The sequence below is a fragment of the Lynx rufus genome, unplaced genomic scaffold (genome assembly GCF_022079265.1).
Source record: "Lynx rufus isolate CCGP_SWC_20201006 ecotype Redwood Valley unplaced genomic scaffold, mLynRuf1.p SCAF_10, whole genome shotgun sequence".
Classification (NCBI taxonomy): Eukaryota; Metazoa; Chordata; class Mammalia; order Carnivora; family Felidae; genus Lynx; species Lynx rufus.
Window position 1 is genome coordinate 28,582,419 of NW_025814824.1, and position 19,688 is coordinate 28,602,106.

The window sequence follows — 19,688 nt, forward strand, 5'->3', positions numbered from 1 at the left end:
TTCTTCTTCACCCTCTGACCTCCTGGAGAGGTGAGGAGATGGAGATTGAATCAATTGCCAATGGCCAGTGATTTAATCAACCATGCCTATGTAATGAAGCCTCCATAAAACCCGAAAAGGACAAGGTTTGAAGAACTTCTGGATTGGTAAACATCTGGAGATACAAGGAAAGTGGTGTACCTGGAGAGGACAGGGAAGTTCTGCACCCTTTCCCGCTTACCCTGCCCTAGGGATCTCTTCCATCTGGCTGTTCCTGAGTTATATCCTTTAATAATAAACTGGTGATCTAACCACATGTTTCTCTGAGTTCTGTGGGCTGCTCTAGCAAATTAATCAAACCTGAGGAAGGGGGTCTTGGGAACCTCTGATTTGTAACCAGTCAGAAGCACAGGAAAAACCTGGGCTCTCGACTGGCATCTGAATTGAGTTGCCGGCAGGGGCGGCAGGGAGAGTCATTGGAACTTTCAATCTATAGCATGTTGGTCAGAAGTACAGGCTTGCCTTGTAGGACTGAGCCCTTAAACCCTGGAATCTGATGCTATCTCCGGATAGATAGTGTCAGAATCGAGTTGATTTCTTGGACACCTGCTGGTGTCTGAGAATTGCTTGATACTATGTGGGGACCCCATGGCATCCCCATGTTGGAATTGGGTCCAGGAACCTTTCATGGACTTCTTTTGAACTCTCTAGCTGTGCCTTCTCATTTGTTTTTGCCATCCCCTATTCTTCCAATCCCTTAATGCAGGTACTCCTCCTGGTTCTCTGCAGTGCAAAATGGACTTTCTTAACTGCCACCCTATCCAGTGTGGAGACTCTGAACTGCTGTGAGACAGAAAAATTTAATGAGGTCTGGGGTAGATGCCTGACCCAAACTGCCCCAATCACAGTCTACCCAGAAATCCAGATTTGGGGCTAGAACACTCTGGTTTATGTCAACTTGGGAGCTGTGGGATGGCACCTTTCTTCTGCCATTGGCCAAAGAAGCAGAGAAAACTTGGTCCACAGAGAGAAGGAGTGAACTGGCCACGTGGCAGGAAGGCAAGATAAGAGACTCTTTTCTGGTCCTAGCTTTCCCTGAGGCTGGCCATATTCCTACCTTGGAGTTTCCTAATCCATTCCTGCCATTCCTGCCATTCCTGCCATTTACACCAGAGCCCTAACTAATAAAGCTCTCTTCTTAGTCTACACACTGCTCGGTAATCTCACCCACAACCAGAGTTCAAAGCCCTACACACACTCCCAGTCCTCCATCTTCATCTCCCCTGAGAGCCCAGCCTCAGAGTCACCTGCCCACCAGATATCCCTAGTCAGGTATCCCACAGGTACCCCAAACTCAGTATCATCTAAGATGGCATTTGTCTGCCCCATCTCAACCCCAAAATCCCTGCTCTTCTGCCATTGCTTCCTGTCTCAGCAAATGGCACTGTCATTTGCCCAGTAGAAACCTCAGGGTCACCTGCCCCTCCCTTTCCCTGACCACCCTCCTTGCCATTACCCCATGCCCTCCACTCAGTCACTGAGCCCAGTCTCTCCTTGCACCCACTCTTCACAACTCCATGGCCTCCTCTCCATCCTTACCATCACCGCTTGGCCCCAAGTGACCTTTACCTCCTTCCTGATCCCCCAACTCCACCCTTGCCCCACTCTGATCCATGTCACTTCTCACTTAAAACACGCTATTGACTTCCCACTGCCTCAACGTCTGATATTCTTAACTCATTTTACCAGGTCTTCCATGATCCGTCCCCCATTGGTTGACCAGCCTTGTCCAACACCATCCTCCACCCCACACCCAGGCCCCCACCGCAAAAAATACTGAGCTTCTTTTCTCTTCTTGAACATTCCACCACCCTGCATCGGAGCTCCAAGAATCTGTATATGACCTTCTTTCTAGCCAGCATGGCCCAATCTTTTCTCCTCCCACCTTCTGCCTGAGGAACTCATAGTTAACCTTCACATCCCAGGTGAAGCATCATCTTTCCATGGAGGCCTTCTCTGACCTCTTGGTTAGTCTTCCAGGTACTTAGTGCTTCTCCTGGGAAGCTCCCAACACACCTTCATTAGTGCTGTTTAATGTCTGCCTTCCTAAATAGACTGCAAGCTGCATGGTGGCAGGTGCCAATTGTCTTGTTCAGGCCTGTTTTCCCACCATGAGGTGCAATCTGGCACATGGTTATGGCATTCAGTTGATTCACACATGCAAACACCCATGCAAGTTAATACATGTGCATATATATGCATACATACATACATTTTCAGGAGCATGCTAGACAGGCAATTGCAAGGCATTCCCAAATTTCATCAACCTCTTATATAAATTTAGATTTTCCTGAATTTTAACCTTTTATTTTAAAATAATTAAAGATGCACTGGAAGTTGCACAGATAGTACAGAGATCCCATGTACCTTTCATCCAACTTCCTTCAATAGTTGCACTGTAAATATTTTGCTACAGTACAATATCAAAACCAGGAAATTGGCATTGGTATTAAGTCTGTGTACCACTCTGTGCCATCTTGTCACATGTGTAGACACCATATAAAGACACAGAACTATACCATCAGGCACAGAAGTCTCCCTCATGCTACCCCTTTATGGTCATTCCCACACTCCGCCCCTCCCTGCTATCCCTAACCCCTGCGACCACTGATCTTTCAACAGCTCTATAAGTACACTTTATAGAGAATATCACATAAATGGGATCATAAAGTTTGTGAACTTCTTAAATTTTTTACTCAGCGTGAAACCCATGAGATCCATCAAAGTTGTTACATGTATTGATAGTTTATTCCATCTTATTGCTGAGTGGTTCCCCATGGTATGAATGTATCACTATTCAACCATTCATCTGTTGTAGGACGTTTGGGTTATTTTCAGCTGTGGGCTATTACAAATAAAGCTGCCATGGGGCGCCTGGGTGGCGCAGTCGGTTAAGCGTCCGACTTCAGCCAGGTCACGATCTCGCGGTCCGTGAGTTCGAGCCCCGCGTCAGGCTCTGGGCTGATGGCTCGGAGCCTGGAGCCTGTTCCCGATTCTGTGTCTCCCTCTCTCTCTGCCCCTCCCCCGTTCATGCTCTGTCTCTCTCTGTCCCAAAAATAAAAAAACAAAAAAACAAAAAACGTTGAAAAAAAAACAAATAAAGCTGCCATGAGCAATCACGTGCAGGTTTTTGGGTGGACATAAATCTTCAATTCTCTGGGAAAAATGCAAAAACTGCCAAACTTTTCCTGAGTAGCTGTGTCACTTCACATTTCCACTAACAATGCATGCCCTTGTAGCAGTTGGTATTGTCACTGTTTTCTATTTCAGGGGTTCTATTAGGTATGTAGTGATGACTCATCATGGTCTTACTTTGCATTTCCCTAATGGCTAGTGATGTTGAACATCTTTTCTGTGCTTCTTTGCCAAGGAACTTCTTTTCACCTGTTTGGTGACACGTCTCTTTATGTTTTATGTTCTAATTGGATTGTTTCGAGTTTTTTACTGTTGAGTTTTGAGTCCTTTGTCAAACTCTCATTCTGTAGCTTGTGCGCTCATCCTCTTTACAGAGTGTGCTTTTTGAGGAATTGCTCATCTAACTTGTTCAATTTATGCAGGTAGAGGTGTTTATAGTATTCCCTTTTTATCCTTTAGATGTCTCCTTTTTTTTCAATATCAAAACAACTCTGAGATGAACAGTCTAGTGAACAAATACATGTTTCCATGATTATTTTCCCCAGAGAAATTCCAAACAATGAAATTATTGGGTGAAAGACTTTTGATATATATTGAAAAGTTGCCCCTCAGAAAGACTGCATTAACTTATAGCTTTACCATCGTGATAAAAGCATTCACTTTAATTCAACCTCATGAACATAAAAGAGCACTATCTTTTCAACTTGGCCAATTTGGTGACTGAAAAAAAAATGATATTTCTTTTGTTTTAATTTCCATTTTTTATAGTTAACAAAGTAAACTTCATAGCCTTCTTGTCCATTTTTATTTTTTATTTTGTAAGTTTTCTGTTTCATATCTTTGCATATTTTTCTCTCAGGGTGTTTGTATTCTTGTTTATTGTAATACCTTTTTACATATGAGAGATATTAATGCCACATATTTGTTACACCTATTTTCCTCAATTGTCATCTGCTTTTTAATTTTATTTACAGTGTCCTTTTCTTTTGCAGTGCAGTTTTTCTAGTAATTGAAATTATTTACTACAGCCCACATTATTTTCTTCTCTTGTCTTTATGGTTAGATAGAATTTCCCCTACATCAAAACAAAGCCAGACAAATATTATTCTGTTTTTGCTCCAGTTTCATCTCCCATCTCTCCATCAAGTCCATTAAATCATCTGTAATTTACTTTAGTGCATGGAAAAAAGAAAGGCTCATTTTTTTCTGGTTCCGAGACTTCAAAAATCTACTTCACATTAGTAATCTCTATTGCCATGACACTTCTCTCAGAAAATCTCAGAATAGTTTGCAAATAATTTGGTGTTATCTTTATCAGGTGTTTTTTTTTTAATGTTTTATTTATTTTTTGAGAGAGAGAGCACAAATGGGGGAAGGGCAGGGAGGTAGGGGGACAGAAGATCCAAAGCAGGCTCTGCACTGACAGGCTGACTGCAGGGGGCCTGATGCGGGGCTCGAACCCATGAACTGTGAGATCATGACCTGTGCCAAAGTCAGATGCTCAACCAACTGAGCCACCCAGGTGCCCCTCTCGGGTCTTTTTATTTCTTCCTACCCCAATAAAATATCTAAATCTGTCACGGGTAAAGGAAGGGATGCATCATATGGCAACTTACCAGTAAAGTTAGTGACAATTGCAAAGACTCAATGTGTTGGTGGTAGAGGGTATGGAAAAGTAGACTATTTTTCTTTTTGTTGAGGTATAACTTAAACATAGCAAAGCACACAAATCTGAATTGTTCAGTTCAATGAATTTTTATATACATGTAGTATATATTCATGTAACTACTGAGATTAGCTTGCAGAATATTTCCAGGGCACCTGGGTGGCTCAGTCGGTTACACATCTGGCTCTTGACTTCAGCTCAGGTCATGATCTCACAGTTTGTGGGTTTGAGCCCTATATTGGGCTCTGCATTGACAGTACAGAGCCTGCTTGGCATTCTCTCTCTCTTCCTCTCTCTCTGCCCCTCCCCTGCTCTTGTCACTCTCCCTCTCTCTCTCTCTCTCTTTCAAAATAAATACACTTTAATTTAAAAAAAAATTACAGAACATCTCCAACAACCTAGCAGTCTCTCGGTACCTCTTCAGTCATTATCACAGCCTCCAAAGGTATCATGTGGACATCAAAAGGATAATTACCTTTGCCTGTTTTCATATAAATGAAATTACAAAGCATGTGTTCTTTTGTATCTGCTTATGTTTCACAACATTACATCTTTGCAATTTTATCTATGTCTTTGCATTCAGAAACTTCTTGTTCTTTTTCATTGCTATGTAGTTTTCTGTTATATGAATATATCACAATTATTTATCCATTCTAATGTTGATACACACTTGGGCTTTGTTTTCTAGTTAGGGGCTACTATGAATAATTTGTGCATGTCTTTGGGCAGTCACAAGTGCTCGCTTATCCTGGGTGCGTACCAGCAGTAGACTTGCTGGGCCACAATGTATTACTACATGTTTATCATCACAGGTGCCATGCCAACTTTTCCAAAGTATTTGTATTACTTTTTACTGCTGTCAACAATGTACAATTCCAGTTTCTTCATCAACACTTGGTATACATTTTTCATTTGAGCCATTCTTGTGGGGATGAATGATGTCTCATTGTTTAACATCCATTTCCCAGATGACTAACGACTTCGAGCATCTTCCTTGTGCTTATTAAACAGTTGTGTGGAAAATATCTCTTTAGTGAAGTGCTTATTCAAGCTTTTTCCCATCCCTTTGATTATACTGATGGTATTTTTTTATTGATTTGTAGAAGTCCTTGATTTATTCTGCATAGGCGTTCCTTGTTGGAAATATGTATTGAAAATCTTTTCTGCCAGTCTTTTCACTTATCTTGTCTTATGATGAATGAAAGTTCTTCATCTTAATGAACTACAGTTTATTAGCCTTTTTTTTCATGGTTAGTGCTTTCTGTGTCCTATTTAAGAAATATTTACCTTCCCCAAAGTCAGGAAGATATTGTCCTATGTTTTTTTCTAGAAACATATTGGTAGTTGCCAGAAGCAGGGGTGGAAGGGTGAGGGGGAAATGAGTGAAGGTGGTCAAAGGGTACAAACTTCCAGTTAATAGATGAATAAATCCTAAGGATGTAATGTACATTGTGGCGACTATAGTTAACAATACTGATTGTATGCTTGAAAGTTGCTATGAGAGTAGATCTTTCTTTTTTTTTTAATTTTTTTTTCAACGTTTATTTATTTTTGGGACAGAGAGAGACAGAGCATGAACGGGGGAGGGGCAGAGAGAGAGGGAGACACAGAATCAGAAACAGGATCCAGGCTCTGAGCCATCAGCCCAGAGCCTGACGCGGGGCTCGAACTCACGGACCGCGAGATCGTGACCTGGCTGAAGTCGGACGCTTAACCGACTGCGCCACCCAGGCGCCCCGAGAGTAGATCTTAAAAGCTCTCATCACCAGACAAAAATTTTGTTTAACTATGGTGATGGATGCTCACCAAACTTACTGTGGTTATCATTTATATATATATATATATATATATATATATATATATATATTAGATATATCAAATCATTATGTTGTTCACCTATTCTAATACAATGCTATACATCAATTAGATCTCAGTAAAATTGGGAGTGGGGGCAAGGAGCTATTAAGAGCCTTGATGGCAGAGTTGGAGAGCCTGTTTGAATTCTTGTCCTTCACGTACCAACTGGTGATTTTAGTTGAGTTACTTAACTTCTCTGTGCTTCAATTTGTTCCCCAGTAAAAAAAAAAAAAAAAAATTGATAGCAGTGTGTGCACCTGCTTCATGGGCTGAGGTGATGAGTGACCCAGGAGCACTGTGCTTGTAGGTGGGCAGAAGAGTTCCTGACTCATGCTCAGCAGTCAACAGTATTGGCTACAATGAAAAAGCCAATGTTGAAAGCCACCTCAAAGATACAACTGGTGTCTTTTTTCAGAATCTCATAAAGATCATACCACCTATCTCTTTATTTTTATTTCCAAGCTTTACTTCAAAAAGAGAAGTAACGTTCCTTTATACACCTATCTCATTTTGGCTTAACCTTCAAACATCATATTAGTCTTTCACTTTCTCAAACACCAGAGAAAGTGTCTTGGGTCATTCTCTCCTGCTCCCTCAGCAAAATTCTCCTTTTCTCTCTTCACAAGAAAAAAAGAAAGAGAGAGAGAGAGAGAGAGAGAGAAACACCAATTGGGAAACATTCTCAGAGTATTCCTCTAGCCTGGGCTGGCTTGGCTTACATTTGGTTCTCCAAACAGAAGTAACAGAGCCCCCATCCTGCTCCTTGATTTTCTTCACAGAAAGAAAGCTTAGGCTAATTCACATATTCTGCTAAGGTTAGGTTTCTGCTAAGCTTTTGCCCCTGAAAATCAAATTCTGGCCTCTTTCTTTGGACAACCATCAGCCAAGCACAAATAATCTTGCAATATCAAAATCTACAGACAACACACTGGGTGACATGGGATGTACCCAATCCTCCCCCACATTTATAATCTAAGAGCATGAAGGAAAACACTCATAGAAAGTTAATTACATACACATCACATGATTAGTGCCAAATTGGTAGCATAGAAATCAGTGATGCCTGTGTGTGTTTGATCATAGTTTAGTGGAAAGAATGTGTGCTGTGGAGCCAGAGGTATGGGCCTCTAAGACCAGCCCAGAAGGCAGATTACCCAACCGAACAATCCTTAAGACCATCCAGAGCCTGTAGTGTCCCTTCGGCCTGACAGCCCCCCTGGGGAAAAGGCCCAGCCATTCTGATTGGAGTGAGGACTGATCTCAAAATGAGATATACTGTGGACTATGTTGTGTGACATGAAGTTTCTGGTAATACTGGGTGGTCACAAACCCACCCATAAAATCCTCTGTTGGCAGGTATGTGGTATATACGCGAAATGGCCCCAAACAGGTCCTAATGCCCAGAGTCTGTGACTAGGTTGCATTACATGGCACAAGGGACTTTGCAGATGCAATTAGGGTCACTAATTTAAAATAGAGAGGTATCATTGTGGATTTTCCAGATGGGCCCAATCTAATCAAATGAGCCCTTAAAAGCAGAGAACTTTCTGTGGCTGAGGGCAGGGGAGACAAGGCAAAGTGGGGATATCAGAGAGATTAGAAGCCTGAACAAGACTTGGCCTGCCTTCACTGCCTTGGAGGAGAAAGGAAGCACAAGCCTGGGAATATAGGAAGCCTCTAGAAGCTGAGAATGACCCCAGTACCAGCCAGGAAAAAAACAAAACAACAACAACAAAAAAAAACCCAAGGACCTCCATCCTGCAACAGAATGGAACTGAATTCTGCCAACAACCTAAAAGAGCCTGGAAGCTAATTCCCCACCCCCAGCCTTTCGATAGGAAGCCAGGCTGGCTGACACCCAGATTTTGGCCTTATGAGACCCTGAGCAGAGAACTCAGTCATGCCTTTCAGACTTCTGACCTACAGAATGGTAGATACTAAATGGGGGTTATTTTAAGCCTCCAAATGTGTGGTTAATTGTTACAGCAGCAATAGAAAACTAATGTAATAAGATTTGAGAAACATAAAGAAGAAACAGAGGAGTCCTCAAATGCCACCTGGAACCTAATACTCTATCTGATATTTGTGTCACTCCCATTTTCTTAAAACCAAGACTCATCTGTCCTCTTATTTTACCTTCCCACCCATGCAGTGAAGAAGGCAGATGGAAAATTACCATATCAGCTCTTCCAATGAGGAGCCCGAGGCCAGAGTGAGTTATGGTTTGCTTACAATGGTGGGTCTGGTCAGTGGGAAGATAGAGGCTAGAACTCCAAACGTGTGGCTCCCAGGCCAGGAACCTTCCAGAAGCCACCAAGAGGGAAAAGGCATTAAAGATCAGACTCACCTTTCTGTAGATGGCAAAGATGGTTCCAATGGAGGCCAGGCAGTCGATGTTAGAAGATCCATCCAGTGGGTCAAAGCAGACCACATACTTCCCCTAAATGCACAGAGAGAAGAACCACCTGATTGGTGCCCTTCCAACCAATACACTCTGTGAAGTGGCAGTGCATGGTCGGTACCACTACATCAAAAGTGACCCAGAGCAAAGGGATATCCTTACCAAAAACTGCAATTACTTAAGGAGGGCAAAGTATCCCTTAAGGAGGGATTCAGCATCTATGAATCCTGAGCTCGGGGCCAATGTGCCCATAGACAGATGAGTCAGTGCCCACATGGGGCGACGGAAATCCCATCCACCTCCGTGCCTCCTCTGGCTCTGCCCTTCCCTCCAGGGTGGGCCCATGGGGGCCTCATAGCAGTGGAGGGTGTGAGAGGAAACCATGTCTGAAACTGGCACCTGGCCGGGAAGAGGTAGAGGAGCCGAAGATAAACCTGAGCGAGCTCTACCCATATCCACAGTAAAGTCAGTAAAGTCAGTTATGGATTTATTCATGATTCTTTCTGAACCTCTATGCAGACAGGCTTTTCTCACTGGGGAGCAATTTTGCCAAAAGACTTCAGAAAATCTCAGAACAATGTCCCAGGGCCTCTGGATCTGTCTTATTTTTTTTTTTCAACGTTTATTTATTTTTTGGGGGACAGAGAGAGACAGAGCATGAACGGGGGAGGGGCAGAGAGAGAGGGAGACACAGAATCGGAAACAGGCTCCAGGCTCTGAGCCATCAGCCCAGAGCCTGACGCGGGGCTCGAACTCCCGGACCGCGAGATCGTGACCTGGCTGAAGTCGGACGCTTAACCGACTGCGCCACCCAGGCGCCCCTGGATCTGTCTTATTAAGAGAGCTGGCATGTATACATACGTCAGGAGAATAAAAATACTGTCCCAGGTTTTGCTGCATCCAACCCACCTGTCCTGTGTGAAGGCCAGAAGACAGATCTGGATCTTTCCAGCCCACACACACCGCTCTCACAGGCTGCTCCAGCCAACATTCCACGGGAAGAAATCATCAGATACTTTTTACAGACCTCCTATGTGCAAGGTTCTGGGAGAGCTGTAGTGATGGGGACCAGAGTTTCCTGGCTAATTAGGCTAATTAAATACTGGTAATATAACATCAAGTAAGATGGAAGTCATTTCTCCCACCACTAAAATTACTTTTCCCTGACTTTCTGGTGACTTAATGCCCTAGCTTAAGCTGTTTTTTTTTTTCCCTCTCTCACTGGGGGTGGAGACGGGCTAAAAAATGGGATAATCCATAAGTTTGGAAATTTCCCATTCTCCCTGTGGATAATTCAACTGAACCCATTCAATCATTCATGCATTCATTCAACAGATATCTTTTGAACATCTAGCATATGCTGGAAAATGTTCAAAGAACTGGTGTGGAAGTAGGCATAGAATATTCAAGAACCAGCACTAAGACCTGTATAGATCAGGCCAAATGGGGAAGAAAACAATAGATTAGATAGGAGAGATGATTGAGAGGCATGTAACAGTGGGAACTGAAAGTTGAAAATAATAGGTATGATTTAGCTTAAATTGTGTGAGACAACAAGAGTAAAGTGCTTTGCACAGTCCCTGGTATAAGGTAGATGTTTCATACATTTGCTTTTACCTTTTTCATCCTCTCAGCTAATTATGAAGAAATGGTCTCCAACACCCAATATATAAAACAAGGCCCAGTCCCAGTATTTACTTTGTATCACAGCTGGACATGGGTTGAATTTTTGGCCACTAGCAAACCTCTGACTTTAATGAACTGTTTTTGTGAAACCAGAGTAGCTACAGACCCTGCCTGGTCATGCCCTGCACTAACCAAGTTTGCCATTGTATTAAGGCAAGAGAGCACGATCTTTACGGTTTCTTTTCTATATTGGCTAACAGTTTCTCAGGAATGAAGAAATCTCTGATGAAACCAGAGCCCCTTGGAGAAGTTTGTGTTGGGGAGAGGGAGAATAGAAGTGGGGATGGGAAGAGTACAGGTCTGCTCTTCCCAGGAGCTCTAGTTTTTACTGGACTCGATGGTTTTGAAACCACAAAAAATGCAGCACTTGTTCCTGGCAAATGAAGACAAAACCCCACCCACTGAGGCATTTTCAGGAAATTACTCTTTACCCTGAATGAATCACCCCCCTGTTGTGGATTTTTTTTTCCACTAGACAGCATAAGACTTCTAACTAAAAAAGTATTCAATCTCCCCCCCCCCCGGAAAATAAAAGTTAAGGAATAGGAATATCCCAGGAACTAAAGAAAAGTAAAGCAACCAGATTCTTCCCAACTCAGTAGTACCATCTACTGGTGGCTAGGGGAACTGCATCCCGTCCCCACACGCACCCTCTTCTCCTTGGGGGTGATAATCGCGTCTTTATTCTCCTCAGAGACCAGGACACAGGTGCCGTAGGAGGACTGGAGCATGTTGATCACCAGAGAATTGGATAACACGTCCAATTTCTTCACCTCATCCCCGGTCACGTTCACGCTTCCCGCAATTCCATACCTAAGAAGACGAAAGACTGAATGAAATGGTTAAGGGAATCCAAAACTCCATCAGAGAAGCCCAGATTTGGGGGGGGGGGGCGCACCAGGGTGGCTCAGTTGGTTAAGCATCCCACTTCTGCTCAGGTCATGATCTCACGGTTTGTGCGTTCGAGCCCCACATCAGGCTCTTTGCTCTCAGCACAGAGCCTGCTTCATTCAGATCCTCTGTCCCCCCTCTCTCTGCCCCTCCCCTGCTTGCACTTTCTTTCTCTCTCCCTCTCTCTCTCTCTCAATCTCTCTCTCTCTCAAAATAAATAAACTTTAAAAAAAAAAGGCCCAGACACCATTATTATAAGCCACTTTTCCCTTCATTGCTGCCAAATCTCCAATTTATACAGACCAAGTGCAACGTTTCTCAAAGCTGTGATTCTCAACCTTGCTTCCTTTACACCGTGAGGATATTGTCATAGCCCCGTATTCTCCCAACAATGCTAACTGGAATTCAATCTTATAAAAACACAAACCTGCAATGGGCAGTGGGAGGTGAAGGGAAAGAGCCAATTCATAAAGTCAGACATGTCGCCATCATTACTAACCCCAAAACTAAAGGACCATGGCTTCCCAGCACAGGAATTTCAAGTATTTATTGATCACCCTCAAATAATGGCCTGGTGGACTGAATGAGAAATTTGGCCTGTGGTGGCTTTGCATTACTTAAGATGGAAATTTGGGGACAGACTTAACTAATTTAATTTTGTTCTTCATTACCATGTCAAGCGACGTAAGAAAAATTCTATCTAGCTTTATGTTTTAGAATATCAGTATGCAAAGGTCTCCTAACTTCCACCGTCATGGGCAGGGTCCTTCTAAAATACCAACAAGATCACTCTGGTCTCACCCAGAATCTCCAAGTTCCCCATGGTGGACTTCAGGCCTCACCAAGGAAGCCCTGTTCCCATGCTGGCATTGCCTCTTGTCCCACTGACCTCACTCAGCCAGTCTCAGCCTCTGGAATCCACTAGGCACACACTTGTCTTACACGGACCCCTCGGTTGGCTGCCCCATCCCCGCACTCTTCCCGCCAAGAGTGGCATGGCTATACCCACTCAAGCCTTTTTCATCTCAACAGCCACAAAAGTCCTGTGGCCACCAGCACCCAGCAAGATGCTCCTCTCTTTTTCACCCTCACTTATGGTGTTCACTCCACAGGAATGCTGTCTGCCTACCATGAGCTTTTCCCTACTCTCCCTCCTGATCCATTCCAAAGGCTTCCTTGGCCCCAACACCACCAGGCACACCCCTGTCATCCTTCCACAGCAGTTTGTGATCTGTTCATGGGAATACCTTTCCTGGTAGATTATCTGCTCACTGAAGACTAGAACGGTGGCTTATTGTACTGGTTTCCACAGCACCCAAGGATGTGGTAAATGCTCAATATACGTTCACTGAATTATGAAGAAAGCATGGCAGGAAAATAATTTCTCTACATCCCCACCCCCTTTTTAAAGCCATGTATTTGCTGAAGGAATCCTCAGGTGGCTCTAACAGGTAGCCCGGTTGAGAATCACTGATGTACCCTAAGCAGGGGACAATTCACTTCCCACCCTCTTCCTTGACTGACAACCTTCCTCCAGGTGCCATTTACCCTTAACCCCCATTAGCACCCCTCCTTCCAGAAAGAATGGAAGCACATTCATAATGAGATCTGTCTGACACCTGCTCCAAGTTAGATCATGGATACAGCAGAGCTTTATAATCCACAGGACAATATCTTTTACTATTTTTTGAAAGCTTTACTGATAATTTTTGAATGGGATGTTCTACCACTTTGGCAGAAACCCATGAAGATGCTTCCAGGAGAAGGATTCTAGCATTCCCTTCTTCCTACAGCAATGAACAGACAAAAGAGAAGAAAAAGCATGAACATTTTTTTATCACGTTTGCATTCATTGAGCTTGTGCCTAAAATGTCTTCCCCAAAAAAGGAAGCAAAGAATGAGGGGCTTGAGGCTCCCTAGATGAGAAAAGGGGCAGGAACATGTGAAAATCCTATTTTCAGGAGAATTGTTCCAGGACAGAGAACGACCTTTTAGCAATATGAGAAGCAATTCCACAGTCCTCTTAAAATAACCTCAGCATTTTGTTAGAAAGAAGGAATTTCCAGGCAATGGGCATCTCACACTGCCACTTTGGTGTTTCAGTGAGGGGTCAGGAGAAGGATGACATCTGAATTGGCAGAATGTGGGGTTTCTGTCAGCCTGAGGACCCCTGCCTCAGCCTCTGAGAAAATAGTGGATCCTGAAGTCTTGATTCCATGGGCTACACCTGCCACCTAGTGGACATTCAGCAGCATGGGCCAGCCAGCGGGCAAATTTCCCCAGATCTGGGCTTGGACCCACTGTAATAATGAGCATTTACTGAGCATTTATTATGGATCTGGCGCTGTTGAAGTTATCATCACATGGATTCACTAAGCTTTACAACAACCCTATAAGTTAGGGGCTATTCCCATCCCCTCTGTTTTACAAATGGGAAACTGAGGTCCTAACAAGAGTAGACAGTCACATGGAAGGCAGCCAAGTTAAATGAACACCTTATTAACCAGTTCCTGAGTCTACTTCATCTGGACACTCGACAGGCACAAAGTTAGAGTTCTGAAGCCACGTAGTACAACTGTACCACCGCATCCACTGCCTAGCTAAGCGTCCTGCACAGAGGACGAGCACATTAAGGCGGGTAAATAATACTGAAAAGCAGTGGAGATGCCCAGAAAATGGCTCTAAGCATAGCAGAGCCATATGCAGGGACAGGTAAAGTCACTACTTAGTGTCACTCAGCACAGCCCATCACCTGGTGGGATCAGGACAGAGGCAAATGGCTGCACCTCGCATTCATGAAGATTGTTACAAGTAAAGATTGGCCATTATTGGTCTATGAGGCAATACAGTTATAGCAATACACAGAGATCAGGGAGGGCCGATCATAATGTGTCTTTACACTGGATGTCATTACTGGGTTACAAAACCTTATCCGTTATAAATAAATCCTATAGTTATCTTGTGAGAATTACATCTTGTGATATAACGCTATCAAATTTTTGGTTCAAAAGTACTAAATTGTTAAGAATTACTATTTTAAATATTAGACTTTATTTCTTCATTTGGGGGAATAATAATAATGGGCCCCTTCACCTTTGGAGAGGACCTTTGCTACAAAAAAAAAAAAAATGGAAGTGCAAAGAAAGTCAGCTTCTTTTCAGCACAGACTTAAACTGGACTCTTGGCCGTGTGAACGTTAAGGAAAACCTCACTAAAATTGAGTCGGGAAGCCAGAAGGGGGAGCCCTCACACTGTAGCACTGGAGGTCATTGCAGGAAGTGTCAATTCCAGACTAACACAAAAATCCTCTGGGGAAAGAATCATCAGTTATGGGCTCCTAGAAGGAAGGATGTACATTGCCTCTCCTGCAAGAAATTGACTTGCCAACTCAGCCAATAAGAAACCATTATGGCCCTGAACTCTTGCTTTTCACCAATGGACTTTTGTTCAAAACAGCTCCTGCCAATGTCCTCCTTCATAAAATAACCTTCTTCTCCTTTGTTAAACCAGCCTATGGTTTTTGGCGTAGCTCACTTGTCCCATATTGTAATTCTCTGACTATTCCCAAATAAACTCATTTGGGGGGGGTAAAATAACTGACTTATTGGGGTATCTGGGTGGCTCAGTCCGTTAAGCTCAGATCATGATTTCAGGGTCATAAGATTGGAACCCCACATTGGATTCTGCACTGGGCTTGGAGCCTGCTTAAGATTCACTCTCTGCTTCTCCCTCTGCCCCTCCTCCTGCGCTCTCTCTCTCTCTCCCTCTCTCTTACAATAAAATAAAATAAAATAAAATAAAATAAAATAAAATAAAATAAAATAAAATAAAATAACTGGCTTATTTTTTAAGGTCAGCAGCTGTGACATTCAGCAGCCATAGTATGAACTTGGCCTTCTTCTGTGCTTGGATAAAGTACTGAAGAGAACAAAGTGGAAGAATGCTCTTCATTTCCTCCTCCTGGACCCAGAACCTCCCAGCTTCCTGCACACCAAGTAGAGAAAAAGATAATGAGTCTCAGAGAAGAAATAAAAAATTGTTTTGAAAGCAAAAGACTCCTTCCCTCAGTAAGGACAGAGACGCAGGGCAGGAAGTCATTTTGTAAATGATTGCTAGCTCCTAACACACTGGCAAAGTTCATGGCAATAAAATGCTACTACCTGCAAAGATCATAAAGCAAAATCTCAAGTCCTATTCGCTGTTTCTTTCTGCCATAAGAAACAAGCCGGGATAATACAATCTATGTTTTTAATGCAACCAGCCACTGAGCTTCTCATCGTTATAATACATGGCAACTGGAAAAATTATATATTTTTTTCTTCATACCACGTCTCCAAGTATTTCGTTCCTTTCTGGAAACAAGTCAAAGGCCCCTTTATCAACAGACAGAAACTTTAAAAGCGCCTTCCCTCCAGAGCACAGAGGCAAATAGCTTTTGACATGGTCGCCTGCCCAAGTGACCTGTACCTGAGGCTTTGCCCACGCCCCACCTGGGCCCGAATCCCTCTACGTCAGGGGCAGGTCTGTGCACCCACACCTACTCCCCCAGGACTCACAGGTGGGCCAGGCCGGCCTTGCGCACAGCCGAGGATATGGCTTTGATGGCTGTCAGCATGGAGTTCAGCAGCTGTGTGAGCTCCCCGGTTCCTTTGGCCTGACGCCCCTTTTCCATAACGTAGCGAGTCAGGGTGAGCATGTCCGTTTCAAAGGGGCTGCTGTCCGACATGGTGGCGGATAAGTGTTCAAAATCTTCTTCTCCTGGAAAGCCTTGTTTATCTCTGAAGTCTGTGGCTCTTTGGTATCAGAGCTGGTTTGCACTAGCCCTGCCAGGACCTTTAACGAAAAAGTGCCCCAACCCACGTGATTAAGATAACTGGGCAAACCCTCAAGGAAATCTCTCTGGCAAGGTTGATGTTGAAGGCTGCCAAGGCACCATAAGCAAGCTGTAAATAGAATCGGGCAGCCCAGAAACACACCTACTTTCTTTTGATGAACCTTTTTATTTAAAGATCCTAAGAAGGAGCCATTTAGAAACTGGTGGAAGATGAGAAATCCAGCCACTAAAAAATGATCCCTAGAACCCTCTCATTCAAGGACTCAGAAGGATTTTTTGCATATATCTACTGTAGAATCCAGTTCCCCAATGACTCTAAGAGGCAGACTGGCAGATCTTACCTAGGGTATAGGTCACACAATAAAATATGGCAATCCTGGGACCTCTCAGCCCGGGGTCTTTTATATACTTTTGCAAAGGATGCTTTTTATTTCCAAAAAGACATATGCCTGAGTATCCTTAAAAGCCACCCAAATCTAGAAGAAAAAAATTACATTCCTAGCACAGTGCCTAGCATCAGGTTATTTTATCAATTCCTTTAGATTTGCACATCTAATTCAAAAATACTACTTTCTTGGGATGCCTGGGTGGCTGAATAGGTTAAATGTCCAACTTTAGCTCAGGTCATGATCTCGCAGTTTATGAGTTCAAGACCTGCGTCGGACTCTGTGCTGACAGCTCAGAGCCTAGAGCCTGCTTTGGATTCTGTGTCTCCCTCTCTCTCTGCCCCTCCCCCACTAGTGTTCTCTCTCTCTCTCTCTCTCTCTCTCTCTCTCTCTCTCTCTCTGTCTCTCAAAAATAAACATAAAAAATTTTTAGATACTACTTTCTTACTGAAAAGGAAACACTACAGAAGTATATAAAAGAAAAAGTGAGAGTCCTCACCACCAGCCCATCCCCCAGCCAACTCTCTAGAAATAACTGAGCTGGTGGGGGTCTGTACTGGTATTAGGCACTGGCAGGGGCCTGGGTAGCATAGACCAAGACCTTTCTCTAGGGGTGCATAGACCTGGCACTGAGTCCCAACCTAATTATCTGCTAGTTGTCCTGGGAAAGTTCCTGAAGCCTCAGTTTCCTCTCCTATAAATGGGAATAGAAGTAAAACATCTATGTTATAGAGTGGTTTTCAGGATTAAAAGTGATAAGATGTGCCTGGCACAGAGCAGGTTCCCAGTACTTGGTAGTTATTACTACCCTTCCAAATTTTTGATGCATATATAATTATTATGTATACATATATAACTCCACTTTATAAAATAGAGGAATATGCATGCTGCTTTGTAGAATACATACATTGGTCTGCAATATGATTTTTCTTTTGATGGTTATTTCAATCAGAATGTGTTCAGCTGCAAGTAAGAGAAAACTCAGATGAAATAAATATTGTAGGGGGTTATTGTTCTCATATTTTCTCATGCGTTCACGAGGAGGTGGCTGCTGGCATTTATTTAGCTCTTCAAAGACTCCATTTTAGGGGCCCCTCTGTCTCTTCTGTTACCCTGGGTCAGCTGGCTTCTGCCTCCAAGTTGAAACATCTTATGAAAACAAAACGGCAACCACCATTCTGCCCATGTAGCCCACACTGAAGGCCCAAAGAGGGGAGAAGGGCACTCTAATCACATCAGTTCCCTTTTATTAGAAAAGAAATATTTCCTCAGAACACCCCCCCCCCCGCACACACACACACACACGCACCAGTAGATTTCCACTTCCATAGCTTCGGCCAGATTTGTTTCACATGGTGACCCCTCACTGCAAGAGTTGGGCACTGGTATTGGATCAACCAATCTAAGGTGGCTGCCATAGCCTACCATCTTGGAAATACACATCCATGTTGGTACATAGAGGTATGCTGCATTCTAGTGTGTGAACAATTAATTTACTTTGGAAATGTGCATCCTTGAGATAATGCTTCCACAAGCTTCCTTATCTTTGTGCATGCTCTTGTGTGAGGCCTTCAGTCAGAACATTTTCATGTTGACATCACCAGGATCTAAACCAGACAGCTCTCATTCTTTTCGGAAAGCTTCAGGGAACTGTAAGAACTATAGAAGGGAACTTTCTTTGATCCTGATGTGTCATGTTGCCATTAACAAATAACTAAGCTTTGTCTTTCAAGTGAGAGATCAACAATGATTCTTCTGACATAATTATAGGAAGACCAGTGGCTGCATGTTAGGAGTTCTGGGCCAGTAAGTGAATATAAGAGAAGAGGGTGTCCTGCTTGTAGGTTTCCAGGTTTCCTTTGAAGTACAACATTGTCTTCAAAGGATTTGAAGGTGAACATTGGATTTGAAGGATTTCAAATCCTTTGTACTTCAAAGGATTTGAAGTACAACCTTGTCTTCAAAGGATTTGAGAGTGAAAAACAATGCCAGTTGCAGTGGGCCTTTACATCTTTCCTAAAGAAATGATTATGTATATTCACACAAACACCCATTCACAAATATTAATAGCAGCTCTATTTATGTAAGAGACTGCAACCCCAAATGCTCTTCAGTGAATGGATAAGCAAACTGGGGTAGATCCATAAAATGGACTACTATTCAGCAAGAAAAAAGAACAACCCTGCTACACGCAGCACTGGAATGAATCTCAAAGACATCGTGCTAAGTGAAAGAAGCCAGTCAAGGTGGCCGGGGTGGCTCAGTTGGTTGAGCATCCAACTCTCAACTTCAGCTCAGGTCATGATCCCAGGATCGTGGGATCGTGCTCTGCATCAGGCTCCATGCATAACATGGAGCCTGCTTAAGATTGTCTCTCTCTTTCCCCTGCCCCTCCTCCTGGCTCGTGCTCTCTCTCTCTCTCAAATAAATGAAAAGAATTTTTAAAGAAAGAAGCCAGTCTCAAAGATTATATATGGTATGATTCCATTTATATTTTGAAAATACAAAATTATATACAAAGAGAACAATTCTGTGGCTATGTGGGGAGGGTCAGGACAAGGGAGGGTTTTTTGGCCTGATGGAACTGTTCTGTATCCTAACTATGGTGATGGAAATTTGAATCTATTTAAAACCCAAATAATTCTACATTTTTAAAAAAATTCATTTTACTGTAAAACAAAATGCAAGGTGGATCATGGACAGTCTGCAAACTTTACTAGGCCATGACAAAGTTAGTAGAAAAATTGGCAGTATTTAGAAATTTCTATAGCAACTTCTCTGTGTTACACTTGC

The 19,688-nt window shown here is 43.1% G+C and overlaps 1 protein-coding gene across 1 annotated transcript in view; it reads right to left on the reverse strand.

Annotated features, from left to right (window-relative positions):
* Nucleotides 1-16,401, reverse strand: part of FBP2 (fructose-bisphosphatase 2) — a 29,667-nt gene extending 13,266 nt beyond the window's left edge. Inside the window, exons 1-3 of the mRNA XM_047097815.1 lie at nt 16,232-16,401; nt 11,435-11,597; nt 9,045-9,137 (exon numbers count right to left, since the gene is read on the reverse strand). Of these exons, the coding sequence (XP_046953771.1) occupies nt 9,045-9,137; nt 11,435-11,597; nt 16,232-16,401 (426 nt within the window). The remainder of the gene's footprint in view (nt 1-9,044; nt 9,138-11,434; nt 11,598-16,231) is intronic.
* Nucleotides 16,402-19,688: the final 3,287 nt, after the last annotated feature.